The 23,714-nt window shown below is 41.6% G+C and overlaps 2 protein-coding genes and 1 pseudogene across 6 annotated transcripts in view; all 3 read right to left on the reverse strand.

Annotated features, from left to right (window-relative positions):
• Positions 1 to 3,607: 3,607 nt before the first annotated feature.
• The window catches only part of LOC134383687 (uncharacterized protein C1orf21 homolog), a 170,569-nt gene continuing 150,462 nt past the window's right edge, over positions 3,608 to 23,714 (reverse strand). For 3 of the 5 annotated variants that reach the window (XM_063104998.1, XM_063104996.1, XM_063104995.1), the window contains one exon: positions 6,102 to 6,201. In XM_063104998.1, the coding sequence (XP_062961068.1) occupies positions 6,166 to 6,201 (36 nt within the window). In that variant the 3' untranslated portion in view covers positions 6,102 to 6,165. Of the gene's footprint in view, positions 4,301 to 5,942; positions 6,080 to 6,101; positions 6,202 to 9,643; positions 9,684 to 23,714 lie in introns of those variants that run through there. The other 2 variants (XR_010024201.1, XM_063104999.1) reach the window with 2 other exon arrangements.
• On the reverse strand, positions 8,599 to 9,445 carry LOC134383308 (ras-related protein Rab-4A-like; annotated as a pseudogene).
• On the reverse strand, positions 19,271 to 20,109 carry LOC134384464 (transcription factor BTF3-like). The gene has a single exon (XM_063105978.1). It carries the CDS (start codon positions 20,006 to 20,008, stop codon positions 19,520 to 19,522), a length of 489 nt encoding a protein of 162 aa, XP_062962048.1. The 5' UTR covers positions 20,009 to 20,109; the 3' UTR covers positions 19,271 to 19,519.

Below are 23,714 nucleotides of genomic sequence, written 5' to 3' on the forward strand. Positions count from 1 at the left end.
ATCCAATGAGTGATTGAATGACGGAATGAGGAGCTGGTTCCCTGTGACAGTATTTTTTGATCCAGCTTTCTGGAATATCTTTTGTGAATTTCTTTAATATATGCTGTTTCTGCCTCTTTCCCTATGTTCTAGGCTCTAGAGGCCAAGGTGGTATTGTATTGCCTTATATCCCAAGCACCTAGGACAGTGCATGGCACACATTTGGTACCAGACGAATAGGTGTTAAAGGCATGACCAGACAAATGAATAGATGAATGAGTTAAATGAATAAAAACAGTATTGCCAAGAGCACTGAACCTGAAGCCATAATAATGGACTTGAACCCAGGCTCTGTCAGTTATGAAGGGAGAGTCAGCATCTCAGGGCTTTAGTTTCTTTATCTGTTGAGTGAGGATAATAACTCTGACTTTGCAGGGTTGAGAGGAGCTCATTAAATAATAAATATCAAGTCCAGAAAATAATGAAGTGTTGCTGTTATTGTTATTTCATTTAGCACTCGGTAAGGTGCTGCCCCTTTTCACCCCTGCTTCATGCCTGTCAGTCTTGACCCCCAAGCAGATGTCAGCTCAGAAAGGAGCCAGCCAGAGCCTTCTGTTCCCTTGTTTTCTCCCACAAGACTGAGAGTATAGAAAGAGCTCATTACACAGAAATGCACACATTGTTGATAGATTTTAGTGACTTCAGATTATGAATCTGTAGAACACCATGCTAGCCAGGTAGAATTCATCTGAGACAAACCATAAATTATAGCTTTCGTTATCGATCTCCCAACACACGCCAACTCTAGCACTAAGCACTTTATATGTGGCATTTTATTTAATTCTTGTATTTACCTTCTCCGGTTATAATTTTGTTAAAATTTCACATTCTGTATTTTAAAATATGGAACATTATTAGAATAAGAAAATAATTGAAAAATAAGATTTTGAGGGTATAGTGCAGAAATATGGACTGATGGCCTATGTAGGATGAATAAAAGTTTGGTAATGACAAAATTGTATCTTTCAAGTGTCTTCCTCTAAGGAAAGATGAACTAGATGATTGAAACAATTTTCACAGTGTCTGGAACCCAGTGGGCAGCAAATAAATGACTGCTAATAGTGCTATTAGACTAGCCTGATTGAAGCATTAGAACATGCATTTTATTTGTGAACACACATAAAACGCCTACTGTAATGTGTGAGTCACTCTTTGAAGGCACTGGGGACTTAAGACATTTTATAACCAATTCTGTTTTCAGAATTTATGATTTAATTGCGGAGCCAGGACAGACATAAAAAAGATACCAACATGCAATGTAGTACTTTGTGAAAGAAGCAGATCCAAGGGCACTAGAGAGGGATGGATATGGCTTATGTGATATGGAAGAACTTCAGTCCTGAGGGTTCTTAAGCTGAGCTTGGATAGAAGTGTGGAGTTTAAACAAGAGGAGTGATATAGTAAGGATCCCACAGGCAGAGGAAATAGGCTGAGCAAAGACAAAGCATTCTCATCCTGACAAAGGAAGAGAGTTGGCTTAAAACCGTAGAAGGAAATAAAATGTGAGAGGCTAAGGTGGCTTCATCATTGTGGTCCTTGAATGCACAGCTAAAGCAGAATGCCCAGCTAAAGCAGAATGCCCATGCTAAGGAGACAGCGAAGGCTTTAGAGGAGAGTCAGGCTACACGTATGCATTCATCACATGCTATATTCCACAGATTATTCAAGATGCTGGGCATACAGCAGTAAACAAAATAGGCAGAAGCCCTGCCATCCAGGAGCTTATATTCTAATAGAGAGAGAGAGAAAATATATCAAGGAAGCATTCACACGAGTGTTTGGGGAAAAGTGTTCCAAGCAGAAATAACAGCACATGTGAAGGCTGTTAGATAGGAAGAAGCTTGGGGGTGTTTCAGGGACAAATGACCAATGTAGTTGGACTGTGGAGAGTGAGGACTTGGGTAGAAGGAGATGAAGTCATGGAAGAAGAACTGTCCAGATCATGCAGAATGTTCTGGTCATGGTAAGAAAATGGGTTTTATTCTAAGAGTAATGGTACTCCATAGGGAGTAGTGTGGTGTGATTTATGCATTTAGAAAGGTCACTTGGGCCGTGGTGTGGATACAAGAGTGTAGGTGACCTGTGCATCTCTCCTGGTGAGAGATGGTGGTGTCTGGGATGTGAGCTGTAGCAGGGAAGTGATGAGAAGCAGACAGGTCAGGACTTACAGAGACCTGGATGCAGTCCATGAAGGAAATAAAGGAATTGAGAATAACTCCAGGATTTTAGCCTGGCATACCACGTACTGGGATGAGAACAGCTTCATAGGAAAAGAAGTGGAGGGGATATTGGGCTGTGTAAGCTTAAGATATTTATTAGGCATCTGAATAGGGAGATCAGGAGACAGTTGAATGGTTGTGTCTGGAGTTCAGGGAAGAGGCTCTATGTAGAGACATTTGGGAATCATCAGCATCCACAGGATATTTGGAGCCACGGAACAGTGTGGACTCACGTCGTAAACGAGCATGGGACAAGAACGGGAGGACAAATCCCGGGGGGAGACAAAGAGCCAGAAATCTGGGAGGAAAAGTTGACAAGCATTTCAAGAAAGAGCCAGAAACTGCTGAGAAATCAAGTAAAATGAGGATAAAGAACTGATTGTTGGTTCCATCAGGATGATGTCTGTGATGACCTCGACAAGAGCCACTTCAATGCGGTGATGGGGACACAAGCCCATTAGGGTGGGTGGAAGAGAAGGCAATGGGGAGATGAGACAGTGGAATGGAGATGGGGTGGGGAACAGAGGATGCGATGGTGGCTTTGGGGCGGGAGATCAAGGCAGACAGTTTTTTGATTTGATTTGGTTAGTTTGTGTTTGTTTTTTTAAGATGGGAATATTCCAGCATGTTCGCATGCTAACGAGAAGGATCCAGTGTATAAGGAGAACTTGATGATGTGGAATAGAAGAAAGTTGTAAGGCTAAAACCCTTGAGAAAACGAGGACAATGCTGGACAGTTGTTCTAGACAGAAATGTGGACACGTCACCTGCTGCAGTACATGGGAAGGCAGCATATGGAGGTCCACCTGCTGTTGGGTTCATGGACACGAGGTGGAAGGAAAAGTCAGATCTAATTTGATTTTGAATATTTTCTCTGTGAAGTATGTCACCCAGTCATGAGGTGGAGAGAGACATGGGAGACTTCAGGAGAGAAAAGGCATAAAACGGATTTCTCAGAAAGGGGGAAGGTAAATTTACTATAGAAGTGTAGTTGCATCATTTGGTGATGTCAAGTGTCAACCAGACATCTGTGGCTGGAACTTTGAAGTGATTGGTCAACCCAATTGTGTGAGCTTCTGCAGTATCCTTGGTGCTGAGTAAGTAGATACCTGGGTCAAAACAGGATTAAGGTCTTATCAGGCAAGATCAATGCAAGGGAACTGAGAGTATTTACATGGGATTGGTCAGGGAATTAATGAATTGGAGACTGGAGTTTCAGAGATTGGAGTGGAAACATTTGAGTGGTGTGGGAGAAGGGTTATAACAACAGCAAATAACACCTATTAAAAGCACTGTGCCTGTATTAGTCTGTTTATGTTGCTTATAACAAAATACTCGGAACTGGGTAATTTGTAAAGAAAACAAAATTTATTGCTTACAGTTTCTGAGGTCAGGAAGTCCAAAGTCCATCTGGTGGTGGCAACAGTGACCCAGGGGTCTCACACTGTTAGATGGTGGAAGCAGAGAGAGCAGGAGAGACAAACTCTCTTCTTTTAAAGCCCTCAGAACCACACCCCTGACCACCATGTTTAATCCATTCACTACTGCACAGTTCCACAACCCAATCGCCTCTTCAAGGCTCCACCTTTCAATTACCATAATAGGATTTCCCACCCTCTTAATAGTCACAGTGGGGGCTGTTTCTAAGACATAAAACTTGGGGGACACAATTCAGTTCACTACAGTGCCCATCACTGCACATGTACTAACTCATTTGACATGTTAGGAGCTGTATGGAGAACTGGAAGATGTGCTTCCTTTGGGAGATGAACGACAGGGCGCCAGAGTGTGGAAAGGTGATACATGTAAATGGGTTCTGACGCATGAAGAGGCTGGTCCTGCAAATCACAGCATGAAGCAATAGGAAACTGCAGTTGCCTGTTCTCATTATTAGACATTTTGAGGCAATAGAATGTCATGGAAAGATTACTAAGATATTTGGATCTGAAGTCAGAAGACCTAACGCTGAGTTCCGACTGTACCAAACACTCACTGTTTGACCTTGGGCAAGTCTACATCTGGATTGGTCTCAGTTTATTTATCTGTAAAAACAAACAACAACAACAAACAAAAAAAAGACAAAATTACATGATGACCATGAAAGCACTTAACAGATTGTAAAGCACTTTTAAGTGACTGTTATGGTTGAGAACAGATCTATGCTTGAGGAAGATTATTTTGACAACAATGTGCATGATGAGTTAGAACAGGCGAGACTGAGATCATGTGAGTGTTCGAAAAATATTAAAACAGCCCAGGCATGGTGGGTGAGGACCTGAGCTAGGGTGGTGCCTGCAGCAATGGAAGAAGTTCCAGAGGAACTACAGAGAAGTATTAGGATTTGATCCAAATGCAGTCTCCCATGTGCTTTTCCAGACATGACTAGGCTAAATTAGTTCCTGTGAACCCCGCCCAGTTGCTCAGTTACCCAACACCCGTGGCTAGCAAGGACTAGCTTTGGGGGTAGTGGAGAGTCGGGGTTAAGAGTTCAGGTGCAGGAATCAGACCTAGGTTCAGATACCAGCTCTGTCAGCTCCGTGACCTTGGGCATGTTATTTAAGCCTTTGTTTCCTTGTCTGTAAAAATAGAGACACTGATACCTATTCCATGGTGCATGTAAAGATTAAATAAATATGATTATGTATGTCCAGAGTGTAGCCCAGAGATCAGTGAGTGCTAAGATCTCTGTAACAATTGCTATAATTATTATTCCTATATCTTGAAACTATCCAAGAGACAATGAAGCCCATTGCCCCAAGTGGCGGTAGGGGTGAGTTCACTGAGACTGGATAACTTACGAATGAGGGACTCAGAAAGGACCACAAACAGAAGCTGGGATATACCTAACTTTCCAGTCTGATGTCAGCAAAGGCACGTCTCTTTCTCCCCATAGTGAGTTTGTTAAGTCTGGCTCATTGTGTCACTTCCTGTTTTCTTCCATGGCTTAGTGCTGCCTTCGGTGGCAAAACCCTGGCACACTTCTCTTATATTTTTGCTCAATGGTGACTTTAAGGAGCCAGCTACTTGTGGCTTTTTTGGGACACTCGTCATGTGAACGCAATGACTGCCCATGTTTGATGGAAGCAAAGTGGCTAAAAGCAGTCTCTTTGGCTGAAACGTTAGAGCCATACAGGCCATGTGAGTGCCAAATTGGGACCAGCAGCCTAGACGGGGTAATTCAAAATGTAACCCCCTCCCAAGTCTGAGGCCCAAGGAGGGAGAGGCTAGACAGCTCCTCAAACAACATTATGAATGGGAAGGAGTTGGTACATTGTTTCTTTCTCTTAAAAACCTAACCCTCTACATGCTGGACCTTCCATGTTGATTTTAAAAGAAACTAATAAGAAGTGAAGTGAAGCAGAAAGAACCAAAATATTATGGACTGCTCTTGGAAAGAGAAACAAACTCACTGTGTACTCACAGAAATGTGACTGTGAGGGTCAGGTTTGAAATACTGAGACTAACGCCGGTGTTTGGCTTTAGGAAACCTGTCTCTTGCCTTCTACAATTTCTCATCTTTTGATCATAAGTGAAACTGAGTATCATGGTTCTCTTTAATATCCCAGTGAAGAGTAAGTTAAACAAATCGTACCCTCTGGACAGTATCTGAGTCAGGATGGGTGATGTTATGCTGGGATAGCAACTGTGCCAAAATCTCATTGGCTTAATACAACTATGGCTTACTTCTGGCTATTCAAAGTCTGCAGTCCTGGTGTCTTTCCTGGGCAGCTGCTCTCCATCTGTTGAGGCAACGTTCCAGGCTGTTTGAAATTTGTGGCTTCTCCATATCAACACATGCTGCTATGATCCCTGTGGCTGGACTGGAATGGGATAGGAAGGGGAGGGTATGGAGACTGAGTAGCGCAATTTACATCTTCTCCAGAAAGTTACATGGTCATGACTAATTTCAAGGGCAAGAAGAAAGTGTATTCCTCCTATGTATCTGGAATAGAGGAGAATGGATAAGGGTGAAAGTAATAGTGGCTGTCACCGATAGTTCTTTAAACAACCCAGTTATCAACTCATTTTGGATTTTCTTTGTATTATGCCTTTAAGGAAAATCAAATGAGTGTTTTGATTTGTACAATATCAAAAAATTTTCAAGGCCCTCTCAGGTGTTTTAGCAAACATTACCTCCAACCTATAAAACATACAGTTTATAAAGAAATCTTTTTTGGAATATCAAATAAATAAAACTTTTATTACTTAAGATGAAATGTCCCTCCAACCTGGAATCTTCCCATTAGCCATGTACCAGCCCTCAGGGGTGAGATGGTGTTAAAACAAAGGACCTTTTGCACACCATACCCAAATCTGCCTGGATAGGATAAAAAAAATCCCAGACTTTGACAATTTTAAATATATAGGAAAAAAGCATTCTTCAGAAAAAATCTAGCCTATTTCTGAGCTCTTTTATCATGGGCCATAGTGAATAATAGCTAAGAGTTATTGAGCATTTACTATGTTAAAGTAGTCTCATTTAAATTTTGTCACACAGTAAGAAATACACTTTTATTATCCCAATTTTACACACAAAGAGAGGTCCCCTAACTCTTCCAGGTCTTCACAGGTACAAGGCTGTAGGGGGAGGAAATTTTACTGCCAATATACAATGTCATCCCCCAAAGCAATTTTCCCTGCTTACAGTCAAAGAGGGCTTCGATAAGGCCATGGAACCTTCACTGTCCTTCCTCCCTTAGGATCCTGTGGCCATGAGAGGAAGGCCACAGCTGAGACGCTAGGAAGGTGATGAGTTCTTGGTCCATTAAAGTGAACTTTATTCTTTTTCCCCAGAGGTCTGCTGGATGCTCAGGCAAACATAAAGAAGATCACTCCTGTCTTATCACTGGCACATATGTATTCCACAGACATTTTCTGATAACTCACCTGTGTATAAGCACTCCCTGTATCGTACTCACTAACTCTGCTAATGCTCCATGTAGGGAGGATAAAGGATTCTCCTCCATGGAACTGTCTCATCCAGTAGCAGCTCAGAATCCTGACATGCTTGTCAGGGATATCATCTACGACCTTCAGATAATAATAAATAATAATATATTTTGCTAAAATATGCATTCCGTTGTCTGAATCATTATTCATTCTGTAATTTACCATCCCTTAGTGAATACTGCTGTGAACTGTGATTGGGTCATTCCAGCTACCTGAGCCAGACTACCTGGATTTGAATCCTGCTCCACCTTTTAACAGTCCCATGACCCCAGGCAAGTTACCTAAGTGTTTAAAATGTCCTTATCTGTAAAGCTGGAATACTAAAAACACCTTCTCCATAGGTGGTTATTAGTATTAAATGAGTCAAGACATGTGAAGTGCCTGGAACTAACAGTGCTTGCAGTTAGTGCTATCAGATGAATCGCCCTGTCCTATACCTCAATATCCCACATCTGGTAAAATCTTCAGGTGATATCCTGAAGAAGGGCTGGGGTTTCTGCTCAATCAGCTGGCCAGCTGTAAGTCCCTAAGCACATGATCCTCCCAACAAGTTGTGACAACGTCTGACAAGCTAAGAAGACTGCATCCTGTACGGAGAAGGAATTTGCCTGAAAGCAAAAACAAGAGCACAGTTCAGGCAATTAATCACCCTCATAACCTCCTTTCCCAGAATATTCAACTTCAGCAAATTTAGGAATTCTACATTTTAAGAACTGTAAAAAGATAGCTGGCCACCCTGACACACCACACCTGGCTGAAGCCATGCTGAATGCTGTCACCTTACCGCTCAAGTTCAGATGGTTCTGATGGAGCAACTCTGCACATCCCCTGGTTTCCAGATAATTAAATGAAGACGCACTCCTTGGCACAACTTTCCCAAAAAGCAGCCAAGATAATGAGCTTCCCCATTTGGACTGCCAGGTCTGCTCTGCTTATCATGCAAAAGAAGAAAGCCAGGCCACTGCTTTTAAAGTTTTAACTGGAGAGCACTATAAACAATTTAGGCTCTTTGGGCTCTTAACATCATTAGAAGACCATGATGGGACTGCTAAGTAAATATTTAAGGATCAGATATTTTCTCCCTGTCATTTCTGCCAGGGTCTCAGCACAAGCTTTACATCCTTACTCTGTCACCTGAAGATATCCAGACAGGCCACTTGTAAACAAGTCCTAGCCTGGGACATAAGGAAGGAAGGTCGTGATTCCGTCTGCAGATGGAGGCACACAGTAGGTCAAGACTGCTTCCCCCCCCCCCACGCCGCCATTGAATCAGATTTATTATAGGGTTTGCTGTGCCACGACTTCTAGCTGCAGAACACCCCCAAGTTATTCTTCTCCACAGAGATCTACTTCTGTACAAAGTAGAAAAAGATGGTGGTAAAAAAAACCTTCAGATTCTGCATGCTCCTGTAGCGTTGTCCCAAACAGCCTCTGCAGACCCGTGAGCCTGCGCGGTCCCTACAGCCGCACGCCTGCCCCCGCACTGGATGCCCGAGCCAATTCTCTCTGGGTCCAGCTCACCCGGTTCAACTTTGTTAAGTACTTTTCTTGCGCGCCGTACAAAAGCCTCTTCCACATTCTCCCCTGGGAGTGCACCTGTTTCCAGACACATCAGCTCAAAACCTGAGCAGATCTAGAGGCTTCCAAGGAGGTGACTTCGCGGTCGGCGTCTGGGTCCTTCTTGTCCCCGCAGGGATGATCACGATGTTCTGACACGGTGGGTTTTTCGGCTGGTGACGTCGCAGACCAGGAGCGCCCCGGTGGTAACTTCTCAGCACCCAGCGGAATGTTCTTGCCGTGCGCATCCCAAATCTGTAACTTTATTTCCCACCAACATGTAGGACCTTTGAACCAAATTCCACTCCTACTGTAGGATTTGAGTCATCTTGGAATTTTTTTTCCAGGAGGGGGGCGGGGCCGGGGTCCTTCCGCGCCTGGGGGGAGGGGGAGAGGAGGGGCGGAAGACGGGGGGGGGGGGGGGGGGCCCACCGGTGTCCAAGGCAACCGCCGGCCACGCGCGGCTGCGGCCCTGCTGGCCTCCAGACTGCTAGTTGTGTGATGACAGAAAGCACCGAGGACGATGCTCGAAGCGAACCTTTAAAAAGACGTTCACTTAAAATGAAGAAGCAAATACAGGAACACTAGGATTTCCTGTGGAGAAAACTACACTGGCTGTGGTGGTAAAGAAGCGTAATTTACATTGTATCTTCACTGCTGCCTGAGCTCTGGGGCGACATCCGCAGCGCACGCAGGTACTTCCAGAATCTCACCCTTCTCCAAGAGGCAGGATGGTGCAGTGGATAGAGACAGAGACTCAGGGGCCCGACAACATGGCTTCAAATCCCAATTCCTTCACTCTCCAACTACGTGGGTTTCCAGCGAATTTCTTGGTTTCTCTGTGCCCCAGTTTTCTCAGGTTAAAGACGATTGTTATGAAGATTTAATAAGATAATTTAGGTGGATCACTTAGAATACCTAGCAAATAGCACATAACAAATGTTAGCTATTATTATTTATTTTCGGAATTGGCTTTCAAATAAAATAATTTTAAAAATTATTTTAAAGTTTAAAAATATACTTCGATCTTTTTTTTAAATGACTAAAAAATGATAAAACTTTGGAGAAAAAGCTAGTATGATGGCATTCACATTGTTTGCAGTAACACCATTTACAGGTTTCAGATCAGAAAGTTACTATTTATGTTACAAAGTGCAGAGCATCAGAACTACAAAAAGATCCTGGTATAATAAACTTTTTCCAAAACTAGATTAGAAACTTCCATAGTTCAAAATACTGAAAACTGCCAGACTCAAGGACATACCATAAGTCTGTTAATTTTAAATCTTGGTACATTTTATAGCTTAAAAAGTATGTTAAGATAAGAGTTTAGTAGTATGCATTTACTTAAAATATTACCACTAACTGCTGTGAAAGATAATAACAAATAAACTGATCTAATAATTTAAGCTAATAGTATTTAGGTAAAAGCTTTTAGAAGGAACAAAAAGATGCATGCATTATACAGTGGATTTCTCTTTGGCATTTATTAACAATGATGGGTTGTTGTTTAATGACTTTCACAAACAGAGTCGCAACTGACCCTCTATCACTCACCATCTACAGGTGAGTTATTTTTAGTTTCTGTTTGTATCAGCCAGAGGGTTATGTTGTGGTAACAAACATCCCCAAGTCTCAGTGGCTTAAAACAAACATAGTTTATTTCTCACTCATGCTACATGTTCATCACAGGTCACAGGGGCACTGCTCCATGTCATGTCCTTATCGAGGGGTACAGACTGAAAGAGACCAGAAGTCTGGAACTTTGCTGATCACCACCGTAAGCATAATGGAATTTGTAGAATTCTGCACTGGCTCTTAAGGTTTCCCCTTACAGGTGACACATATCATCTCCACCCATATCCCATTAGGAAAAGCAAGTCATGTGTTCACAGAGGGGCAAAGAAGTGCCCGTGGACCCAGAAGGTGAAGATTTAGAACACTAGTGACCATCCCCAGTGACTACCGCGCTGTATAAGGGAACTTTGAAGGATTCTTTCACTTTAACTTAAAGGTTAAAACATACAGCTGTGAAAAGTCCTGGGCCTGATGGCTTCACCAGTGAATTCTATCAAACACTTAAAGAAGAACTAACACCAATCCTTCTAAAAGTTTTCCAAAAAATTGAAGAAGGGACACTTCCTAACTCATTCTATGATGCCAGAGTTATCCTGATATTGAAGCCAGATAAAGACACTACAGAAGAGAAAATTAGAGATCAATATCCCTTATAAACATCAAGGTAAAAATCCTCAATAAAATACTAGCAAGCTAAAGTAAACAGCATATTAAATGAATTATACAGCATGACCAAGGGATATTTTATATTTCATGATAAAAACACTTAAATTAGGAATAGAAGGAAACTACCTCAACATAATAAATGCCATATATGAAAAACCCTCAGCAAACTTCACACTCAATGGTGAAAAACTGAAAGCTCTTTCTCTAAGATCAGGAACAAGGCAGAGATGCCCACTTTTGCCATTTCTTTTTTTTTTTCCTGACCGGTAAGGGGGTCATAACCCTCGGCACGGTGCTGTCTGCACCACGCTCAGCCAGTGAGCTCACCGGTCATCCCTATATAGGATCCGAACCCGCAGACTCGGCACTACCAGTGCCGCACTCTCCAGAGTGAGCCACGGGGCCAGACCCACTTTTGCCATTTCTATTTGACATAGTACTGGCAGTTCTAGCTAGAGCAATTAAACAAGAAAAAGAAATAAAGGTTATTTGAATTTTGGAAAGGAAGAAGTAAAATTATCTATTTGCAGATGATATAATCTTATATGTAGAAAACCACAAAAAAACCTGTTAGAACTAATAACTTACTACAGAGTTGTAATGATGACAGTAGCCTGGTGCTTGGTATAAAGACAGACACATAGAACCATGGAATACAATGGAGAGTCCAGAGGTAAGCCTCCACTTACACGGTCAAATGATTTTGACAACAGTGCCAAGAGAGTTTAATGGAAAAAGACAGTCTTTTCAATAAATGGTGCTGGGAAAACTGAACATACACATGCAAAAGCATGAAGTTGAACTCTTATCTAAAAGTATATATAAAAGTGAACTCAAGGTGGATCAAAGACCTAAGTGTAAAACCTAAAACTATAAAACTCTTAGAAGAAAGCATAGGGCAAAAGCTTCACTACTTTCGATTTGGCAATGACTTCTTGGATATGACACCAAAGGCACAGGCAACAAAAGAAAAAACAGACAAATTTGACTTCATGACAAGTAAAAATTTTGCCCATCAAAACACACTAGCAAGAGAGTAAAAAGGTAACCCACAGAATGGGACAAAATATTTTAAATCACATATCTGTGAGGGATTAATATCCAGAATATATAGAGAATCCCTAAAACGAAACACCAACAATTCAGAAACTAGCAAAAGACTTGAATGGACATTTCTCCAAAGAAGATATCCAAGGGGTCTTCAAAAAGTTCATGGAAAGATTTGTATTATCTTCTAATTCCATTTTTCCATGAATGTTTTGAAGTACCCCATATGAATGGCTAATACATGAAAAGATGGTCAACATCATTAATCGTTAGGGAAATGCAAATCAAAACTAGAATGAGATATCACCTCCCATCCATTAGGATGGCTACTATAAAAAAAACCCAGAAAATAACACACATTGGTAAGGATACAGAGTAACTAGAATCCTTATGTGCTTTTGATGAGAATGTAAAATGGTACAACCATTGTGGAAAACAGCATGTTGGTTCCTCAAAACATTTAAAATAGAATTAATACCATACAACCCAGTGACTTCACTTCTGGGTATATACCCAAAACAACTAAAAGCAGGGTCTCAAAGAGATATATGCACACGCATGTTCATAGCAGCAGTATTCACAATAGCTAAAACATGGAAGCATCTATATAATTCCACTTGTATGAGGTACTTAGAATAGTCAGAATTACAGAGACAGAAAGAATGGTGTTTGCCAGGGGCTGGGGGCAGGAGAAAGGGGAGTTATTGTTTAATGGGCACAGAGTCTCAGTTTTACAGGATGAAGAGGTCTGGAGATGGACGCTGGTAATGTATTTAATACCAGTAAACTGTACACTTAAAAATGATGAGATGGCAAATTTTATGTTATGTGTATCTTATGATTAAAAAAAAAATCCAAACCATAGTAGCTGTATGTCTGCCTTTACAAGGCCCCCGGCTAACAATCCATACCCTAAGCTATGCAAGGGAGGAAGTTGGTCATTTGTGTTCAACAGGATCCAACTTGACTCTCCCTTTCAGGTAAAACAAAACATGGATTTGGAAGTAGTAAAAAGAAAATAAGGACACAGTTAATAGGTTTCTTATTGAGTTGTAAGGTAAACATAGGGAAGAACAAATAGGTTTCTTATTTGTTTTCCCATTCTGAGAGAAAGTAATGCTGTCTTCACACAGAGAATGCACTCCATCAGGTACTCTCTAGGGCTCTGCAGTGTTGCCCCTGCGAGGCTTTCTTCCATCTACCTCCTCTGCCACCCTCTTCAAATACAGCCACCTGCAGAAGAGGGATACTGTCTGAATTTTTTTCATGGATTGATAGGCACTTAGACTTGGAGATTGTGCTTATTATTTATTTCTAAAACTGGAAAGGACCATAGGTGTTGTGGCAGGAGACTGCTAGTTGTCCTTAGATATCCAATTCTCTCTCCAGCCCCAACACACACACATATTGCAGTTCTACACAACAACTATGAGGGGGTCTTCATAAAGTTCATGGAAAGATTCATATTACCTTTTAATTATATTTCTCCATGAACTTTTTGAAGTACCCACGTATATGACATGATGTGACAGCCACTTTCCACCTCTCTCCTTGTGAGGTGTGACCATGTGACTACATTCTGGGGTATGAGTGGAGGTTGTGTGTTGCTTTTAGATCATGCCTTTGCAGAAGCAGGTATGTCTTTCATTTGGCCTGTCCCTCTTCTCCCTGGCTGGTATGTAGACATGATGGTGAGTGCTGGAGCCACATTTTTAACCACAGGATGGAGGCTGTGTGCTGAGCATGGAAGAGCAACAAGACGGAAGGAACCTGGGTCCTGAAACTATGAAGCTTCCGTACGGCCCTGCAGTATATATGCCAGTGCTCTATGTGGAAGAAATAAATGTTTATAATAAAGTGTTAACTACACCCAAAGCAACTGGTTCCAACCGCTAGTTTTCAGATGAAGAAACTGAGACCAGAGAGATTAAAGCACACCCTGGGTCATACAGCCACCTCCTCTGCAGACTGTACATTAAAATGATGGAAAATTACTCAGCTTACTCATCTCTCCTGTTAATGGCCATGAAAGTGAAGTGTCCTACAATTCCTTTTTCATTGACTTAATGTCATATTCATAGCAGCAATATTCACAATAGAATAGCAAGGGTAACAACAGAATTTCATGCTAAGAACTACATAATTTCAAGTTTTTTAGGATGATCAACATGTCCTGTTAATGGAGCTTATTTAATTCAGTGTTGATTGCCAGGGTCCAAAGCTAATGGGGCATTCTGAGGATTCTGACCAACGAAACAGCCAAACTGCTAGATATTCTCAAAGTGCATTTCCTGAAGTCCCCAGGAAGATAATCAGCGAGTTGTACTGTATTCGTACTTCCTTCTGGGGTTGAACAGTACGCCTTCGGATGGGACTGGGATGGCGAACGCACGCAGCTCTAAGTTCACACACAAGAAACCACAGCCCTGCTTAAATGAAATGAAGTCCACCCACGATGCCACATTTGCTTTGTTATCTTTTTCACAGAAAAGGAGAAAAACAGTTCTTAATTCACCACTTCCTCAGTATCCCTATTTGCTGCTTTAAAATGACATTCCACAGGCATTACGCTGCTTGACGTACTTCATACATCTAATGCTCTAAGGAGTTGTGAAATGACTTGGAACTGTTTCAGAGAGCAAAAACATCTGATCTTTTTTTTTAAGCTTTGGATACAGTTTACGGAAAATTAGAATTCTTTCTCTCCTTTGGAACATACTTCGGAAGCATTTCTTTTAGGTTCTACTTAGCAGCTTCTCATTGAGAGGACTGATACTAAGTCACAACATCACAGGACAACTAAAACCATCAAAAGGCAAGGCCGTTCAGTTCAGTTTTCTGCACCCCTTCGTCCCAGGTCCCACACAGCTATCCTGAGTCATTTTTACGATCTGCAGAAATGACAGCCAGTGTGGATGGGGCTCGCGTTCCTACAACCAACTGCTTTCAGAAGCGCTTCACTGCATTTCTAGCTCTCAAAATCTTCATTACCACGGTTGTTTCAAATCTGACGTCCCATGCCTGTTTTAAACGTTCTCCAGGACTGCTGGCTGCCCTGAGAATACCTGAGCCTTAACATAAGACCTCGAGTCTCCCCATCCCGCCTCTCCAGATCCATCATCTCCATGGTTCCCCTTTGCCGTGACTACCTTGGACTATCTTCCATTTGAGGGACTTTCTTTTCTTTTTTTGGCAGCTGGCTGGTACAGGGACCAAGCCCTGAGCTTGGTGTTATCAGCACCATGCTCTAACCAACTAAGCTAACTAGCCAGACCACTGAGGGCCTTGCTCACCCCGCCCTTCTGTACTCTGCACCGGGAGTGCCACCCATCCCCATCTGTTCCTCTCCTCTGTGTTCTTGCTGCCTGCCCTCTCTCCCACTCCCATATAAAAATGATCATTCCCCAGACTCTCCTGCCTCTCCAGTATCACACATTTAACTGTATTTTAGTTATTCACGTATCCATGCCCCCTGCTATGTTGTGAGCACCTCAAGGGGAGGGACCATGTCCTAACTTTATATCTAACATCTGAGACAGTTCTTAGCACACAGATGTTCAATATATGCTTGCTGAATGACTGTGGGAATAATTTAAGAAAGAATCCTGAAGTATATAGTTTAAGTCACTAAAATGAAAAAAAAATATGACTAAACATGTAAAAGAAATCATGATTTTTAATAGGGTATTTTTGTTCCATCTTTTATATTGAGATAGAAAGATGCAAAACATACACGGTGCAGAAAGCTGGATGAGAGGCGATGGATGTCTTTACACCCGGAATCAGAAGACCCAGATTGGAGTCTCTCAGCTCTACCACTTTCTGCCTCCTTCACTCTGGGCAATTTCCATTTATAAAATTAAAATCTAAATCCCACTTTATTCCAAAGTAAATTTCAGGCGATAGCTGGCAAGGGACACCCCCCTGAGTTTTTCTTTTCCTTTTCTAAATTTGTTTAGACAGAGATGAAAATACCCACAGTTCCTACCTCCCGGTGTATGAGGCTCCAATGAGCTGGTGGCCATGAAAGAGCTCTGTAAAGTATACAGTGACATGTCAATGAAAGCCATCATTATCCCAGAAGGGAAAGAGAGAAATCCTGCAGAGTGGTTACCAGCCAGGCAAGCAGCAGCTGTTTAGGATTCAAGGAAAACCCGGTAACACAGGACTGCCCTGGTGAACGTTCCCCCAGACAGGTCCCACCTCACTCTCAGGTGGACTTGGATCCACTCATGTAACTTCACGGGGCCCACCAACTTCAGTGCCCATGGGTCTGAGTACCACGGACCTAGGACAAGTCTGGATATGGCAAAGAAACAGATGCACCTCCGAGGCAGAGACACAGAAAAATGATGAAAAATGCTCCACTGTGCGCCCCCAACCCCCACCAGGGCCTCCTGTGGGGCTGGCTGGCACCCACTCACACTTTCCTAAAGGGAGTTCTATGGGGATTGTGCTGAGCAAGGTCCCAGAGTCTGGGAAATCTGTAATTTGACAGGGTATAACAGAACTGGTTACTACTTACTTGAGATGAGGTTTGCAATATAACTTAATTTTACTTTTTTCTTGTGTGAAAGAACCAGGAGATGAAAAGTTATTTTGGAACATTTATTTTTGGGATTGCTTATGAAGCATTATGCCTTAGCACCAACCTGGCTAAGTCTTACATCTATAGGAAGTAAATTGAAGACTACACCTCCTTTAGCATAATCTTAAAGGTTACATTCATTCATTCATTCACCCCACAAATATTTATTTAGTTCTTAGACCTTCTAGGGCGGTAGGATAGGTACTGGGGAACAGCTATTAACAACCAAACATGGCCTAGAACAAATAAGACTTTAATAACAATTGTGATACGGGTTACAAAGGAGAAGTTGCACACTGTAGTGAAATCTGTGGGGGACGTGGGGATGGTGGGGGTGGGTCAGGGAGCAGTGAGGGGAGAGAGCTGCAGGGGAGAAGGCTCTGGGTGGGCAGGAGCTTGGCCAGAGCTGGACCAGAGCTGGGCCAGAGAGAGGTGAGAGAAAGGAGCCCAGAGAGTCACCTGCTCGGGTGATAACATGAGAGCAGCAGAACGCCACAGCAGGAGGGGCTTTACTAAAGCCAAGGAGTAACACGATCAGCTATGTATTCAAAAAACAAAACCCCAAACCATAGGTGACTTCAGTACCCAGGAGAGTAGTAAGAAGCATACAGAACTGGGCAGGGGTGAGGATACTCAGCACGGTGGCACGACCCCTTCACTGTGTGGATGAAGACACCGCGCTTCGAAAGTGAAGTGACTCGACGAGACCACAGAGGGATATTGTCAGAGCCTCCCCTTCCTGACTCTTGATCCAGTGTTTTTTTCCCTATAATAAAATTATATCTAGATAGGAAAAATAAGTTCTTTTGGTGTATAGCAGTGCTCGGCATCTATAATTAAACAATTTATTGTACATTGTCAAATGGCTAAAAGAGAGGAGCTTATATGTTCTCATCACAAAGAAATGATAAATTTTTGTGATGATGATTTGCTAACTACCCTCATTTGATCACTATGCATTGTACACATGTATAGAAATACACCTCTGTACCTCATAAATATGCATAATCAATACATTTCAATTAAATTTTTAAAAACCCTATGTCTGTGAAGTTGGAGTCCTAGCTCTCTCAATCTTTGACTGTCATCTACATAATCATAGAACCGACTGCTTTCTCACCACTTTGAACTTACTGATACCACTAATAATAGAAGCAATCACTTATCAGATATCTGCCATGTGCCAGGCAACTTGTTAGGTGCCTTACTTATCTAATCTTCACATATGATAGGTATAATTTTTACTGCTTTATAGTTGAGAGCACCAAAAATATTTTTTAAGTGTCCAGGGTCACACAGGCAGTTAAGTGTGATCAGGAAACACAGCCATTTCTTTCTGACTCCAAACCCTGCCACCATGCCATGCTGATTCTAGATTTTATCATTATCAAATGCTAAATGCTGGTTTTCTAGAGAAAATCAGAATGGGAAGAGAGAGTTTTCTCTCTCTAAATTAAAAAAAAAATCCACATAAAATTGCCTGAAAAGTTAAATCAATCAATCACTCAATAAACTATATATAGCCACAAAAAATAATAAGAATTATTATTATACTTTTAAACTACCATACCAATGGCACAAAATTTTAAAAATATTCTTCCAACCTGTTTCAGGAGATAAATGTTGGCAGTAACCAGTAACCACACAGCTGAGATAAGACGAAAATGTCTCCTTCAAATGGTCTGATCTACAATCTCAACTGCAGGAATTATACTGCAGAATCCTGAAAGGGTGGGGCAGTGCAGAAAAAAGAGATCATTTCTGATTGACCTGCTCTTGACCCTCCAAACTGATAAAAACAGAATTTAAAGTCAGATTCCATATGGCAAACACTCCAAAAATTGGAGCGGAAGTATAAGGAATAGGGGGAAAAAATTGGACCTAATGAGAAAGTTACGTACTGAAAAGAAAAATGAAACGTAGAAGCAATTATAACCCCCCTGAAATAAACCATGCACATCATGCAAAAATTTTCAGGACACAACTATTATTCATCCTTAGGGAGACAGAAAGAGATATTCTGTTAAGAAAAAAGAAAAGACCAGGATGCACTTACTCTATTACTAAAGAAATAAGATCATCACTACATACAGTAAACATTAAAATCATCACTGCATACAGTAAACATTAAAATCAACACTGCAGAAAATTGGGTTAGTGAATCGGAAATAGATACAAGAAACAAACATGAAGGGTTGAAAATGATCAGACATTGAAAAGACAGTGAGAGAAGATGGCAGATATAGAAAACAGAGCATGGAGATGTGGCCTGCAAGCAGCGGGCACCTGTAACGGGATAACAAATAAAAGTCAATTTTTCAGAACTTAACGCCAAAACCAAATACAAAAAAATCTGTGGACTGGAGACTAGAAATGGTCACAGTTTTATGTCACATTTGTAAGCAGAAAAACACACAAAGCCGTATCTGTTCAAGGCAGACAAAAGCATTCTTAAGTCTAGAACCAGATCACTTTCAAACAGGTGAAAAGTAATATACCTTCAGTTTTTCCCACGTAAAAAATGAGTCTAACAGAAGAAACAAGAGAGTGGGAAACCGGGACTGAGGGTCTTGAGGGGAGGATGAAATCCACAGAATATTTGTTTTTTTTTTTTTTACTAGGCAAAGAACTTTATTAACCTTTGTTTCAAACTTTATTCCCAGGCTTCTTCAGCTTAATTAGCTGCAAAGAATGAATTGTGTATAAGCAAAAACTGAAAAGAGCTGCAGTGTCCAAAGGGCTTGGGTTTAAAAATATTAGAGATCTAGATTTTATTAGATCCTTAAACAAAACAATTTTAAAAAGCAGTCATAATATAAAATAGCAGCTCCCAGAAACTTCTTCAAGTTTTATCTTCTTCAGAAGTTCATCCAATTCAGTTTGCCTCATTCTTGGAAGCCTCATCAAAATTCTCCACAAGATCTGGAACTTCATCACCATCCTCCTCTCCAGTAGCAAGTGGTGCTTTTCCATCCACAGACTGTTTGGGCAGAGCTTCAGCCAGTCTCCTTAAGCTGGTCAGACTGTCTGCACCACGCTGGTTTAAGATGCTGGGTAGCATTTCTGTCAGCTGCTTTGTCTCAGCATGGCCTGTAATGGTGAAAGTGTTCGCTGTCAGAGATGCCTGAACTTTAGGGTTGTTAAAGTGAATCACTGTTCCTTGGTTTGTAAACATATTCACTTCTTCAATACCAGAGATATTGTTCACCCCTAACTTCTTTAAAGAGAACTGAAGTTTTTTAACATCTGCTGTAGCTGTTCTATGAACCACCTTCTTCTTTCTGCGAGCCGTTCCTTTCCCACCAATGCGCACTTGTGCCTGCAGTTTGGCAAGTTTTTCCTGGTTCATTATAGTTTCTTTCATCTTGTGGGAGCGGAAAAGGGGCCGCGCGGGGGACTAGGGTTGGCGCTCAGGGGGTCTCAGGCAGACCAGCTGAGAATAGGCGCACGCGCGTGGGGACGCAAGATGGCAGCTCCACAGAATATTTAATAAGCTTTATTTACCCCAAGACACTTCTGTGTGTGGCAATATTACCCCAACACCATTTCCATAAAAATCAAGAGACTCCTGCCAGGGACAGAAGAAGAGGGGAAATCTCTTAATGGCTGGATACTGATGTTGAACAGGGTTTGGGTGACGATAGAATCAATTTTCCATTAGACAATAAGTAAGTAAGATCATCAATTCAGGGGAGGACAGTTGCTGATTAAAAAGAGCCATAAGAAAACAAGTCGTAAGTACCGATCTTGACAAATTTAATAGTTGATGAAATTATCGAAACAAAAGAGGCAAAAGAGAAATGTAAGTGAAACCTCAAAAGAAAGAAAAAAAAACTTTTAAGACCCTCAGGATAAATTAATGAAGTATGGGCAAGGGATAGAGTAAAGAGAAAAAAGTAAAAAGGCACAGAATTATTTGTATTCTTAAAATGGGCTAAAGGTACTTTGTCCAAAGAGGTAGCCGTTGTCGTTTATCACTGATACAGCATTTATTGTGCATCTGAAGCCCTTTTCCTCCTTTTCTACTAAGCCACAGTCCAGACAGAGGCAGGATGCTGACATTCTGAAAGGAATTAAAAGGTCAAGGGATATCAGGCTGACTTTATATTTATTTATTTATTTTTTGGTGGCTGGCGGGTACAGGGACTGAACCCTGGACCTTGGTGTTGTCAGCAGCACACTCTAACCAACTGAGCTGACCAGCCAGCCCTGTTGACATCATTTTTAAAAGGCACAGTGACTTCTTCCATCAAAGTTACCAGTGACCTCCTAGTAGCCCAATTCAACAAATGCTTCCCCCGCTCCAACCATCCAACAGAGGTTACCGCTCTTGTTTCTTTAAATTTTCTCCTCCCACTGCTGTCTTCTGATTTTCTTCCCACCTGACCGCCTCTTTCTTTTCTTTCTCCTTTATCGTGCCCCCAACCGGACTGTAAAATCCTGTATCTTTCACTTTTTTTTTTTTTTTTTTTTTTTTGTCTTTTTCGTGACCGGCACTCAGCCAGTGAGTGCATCGGCCATTCCTATATGGGATCCGAACCCGTGGCGGGAGCGTCGACACGCTCCCAGCGCCGCACTCTCCCGAGTGCGCCACGGCTCGGCCCTGTATCTTTCACTTCTATAACCGACACACAAAGTCAGGTACTGAGTAGATACTCAAGAAATGTTTATTAATTGAATAATAAAAACAAAAGTAGAAAGGAAGCATGAAAGGGTATTAGGAGACAATCCATTTCAAAGAATTAATAATCAAAACATGCAAAAAATAAAAAGGCCTTCAGGTGTCATTTTCATTCTTAATTAAATCAGCAAGAGTTGTAAACAATAAAATACTCACTGCTGGTGAAGCTATCAATTCTGTTTCTTATCTCTGTGGTGAAACTGGCGGTCCCCAAACACTGCCAGTGGAAGGTACTAGGGAATGTATGTCAAAAATGATAAAACTATTCATAACCATCAACCCAATGATCCCACTCCTCGAAACTTATATGAGGAAATAAATCAACAGAAGTAAATGGCTGTATTTGGGGATATGCTTACAGAAGCATTATGTACTACATAATAATGAAAAACAGGAAATAGACTAATACACAACAGGAGGATAAAAGCTAAGGCAAATCAATTTCAAGTACTTTTATACATCCATTAAAATTTGACATGATGACTATAAACAAAAATGTAAAATGATATAACCTAAAAAAAAACTGGAAAGCAAAATTTATGTTGGCTACGACTGTAGTTCTGTGAAACTTTTACTTGCACGTGGCAAAGACAGAAAGCACCTCGCAAAAATTCACAAAAATGAAAAATGTGTTCTGATGATAGGGCTAGATATGTATTTTAAAATCAAATTTTAAGATGCAGCTGCTATAATACGAAATGAGACCAGGTTGTATACCGGTTCCACGCTCTGTTAGCTGCACTACCTTAGGCAAGAAACTTAGCTTCTCTGAATTTAGCTCACTAATCTGGAAAATGGGAAAATTATATTTCTATTCCTTAGCATTAAATTAATTTATATAATAAACACATACTGATCTTCCTATGTACATCGTGCTGTTCTAAGCACTTTATAGATATTAACTTGTTTAATCATCAAAGATGATGCACAAAGAGGGTCTGTCTAGAGTGACAGTAGCAAGATAATAAGTTCCAATAGTTTTCCAATGTCCATGAGATAAAATCAAGCAGTCACAGCAACTGGCAGCACTTACTGTCTACTATGTGGCAAGCACTGTGCTACCTGCTTTCTCTGCATAAACTTATGTCGCTCTTACAACGACCCTGTTAGGTGGGTACTATCATTGTGTCCTCAGGTAACTCAGGCTTCAAGAGGTTAAGTAACATGCTAGTGAGAGAGACAGCCAAGAGCTGAACCTCTGAGTTCACAGCCAGGGGCTTTGCCACCGTGTGAAAGTGTGTCCAATGTTGTTAGGACGTCCTTCAGAACCTGAACCTTACCCGCGGTCCCATCACTCCAGATCAGGGAGAGTTCTGATTGGACACCATGATCTTTTAAGTCCCTGGCCTCTGCTTCTGCTGTTCCTCCCCTGGGCTTCTTCAAAACTCCTGTTCATCCCTCAAGGTCTTCACATATCTCGAGGCATAATTAATTGCTCCCTTATCTGCTCCTCATTTAGACAGTGAAAGAAAGTGAGCAGAGAAGCCGGTACCATTCAAGCTTTATTAAAGGAAGAAAATCTGCTGGGCTGTGCTCAAAGTAGCAGGCAGCCCAGGGCTGCCCTGGAAAGGGGACAGCACCAGGCGAGGGGGTGGTAGAGCCTATATAGGGCACCAAGGGCTGGCTGATACCATCAAAGAGGGTCGTTATGCTAACGTGGATCGGGTGGAGAACTGTGTCCTTGCGGAGGCAAAAGGAGTTGCTATTTAAGTCAGGAGGCTTCTTGTAAAGGGAAGGGGGGAGGGGTGGGGAGAAGGTGGGTGGCACCATTTTGTACTTGGGCTTGTCTAAAGTGGCATTGGTTATAGTGCAGATCTATTAGACAGTAATTTGTCCTTATAAGTCAGCATGTACAGTATTATTTTTATAGTTCTTTACCTGCCTGTTTCATCTAGGCTCTTTCACAAAGACAAAGAACATGTTCTACACAATTTTGTATACTGTTGTATTCCTGGTTCTAAGCACAGTTCCCACACTTGAAAAGGACCCAACAATTGTTGAATGAACAAACACTTCCAGCATGGAGTATATTCTCAAGAATCATTGCTCAACACTGGAGCATCATTTGCTTTGTACAAAGGATAAAGCATCAGGAGCCCATATTTCCCTATACTGTTTTTCATAGAGCTTTGATGCTGAAGGTAGTTTAGCTAAATGAGAACATATAGCAGACTCCTCCACCAAGAAGCCTTCCCTGATGTACTAAGTTTGGATTAGGCGCACATAGTACCATGCGTTTACCATTAGGCTCTTTAGCATAACTCCATGCAAATTGCCTGTTCACTGGCTTGCCTCCCCCTCTAGACAGAGAACTCCCTGAGGACAGGACTATGGGTATTCTTCTTAATACTCCAAATTAAGGACAGTAACTAGCATGTGATTGGTGATT

The sequence above is a fragment of the Cynocephalus volans genome, chromosome 8, assembly GCF_027409185.1.
Source record: "Cynocephalus volans isolate mCynVol1 chromosome 8, mCynVol1.pri, whole genome shotgun sequence".
Classification (NCBI taxonomy): Eukaryota; Metazoa; Chordata; class Mammalia; order Dermoptera; family Cynocephalidae; genus Cynocephalus; species Cynocephalus volans.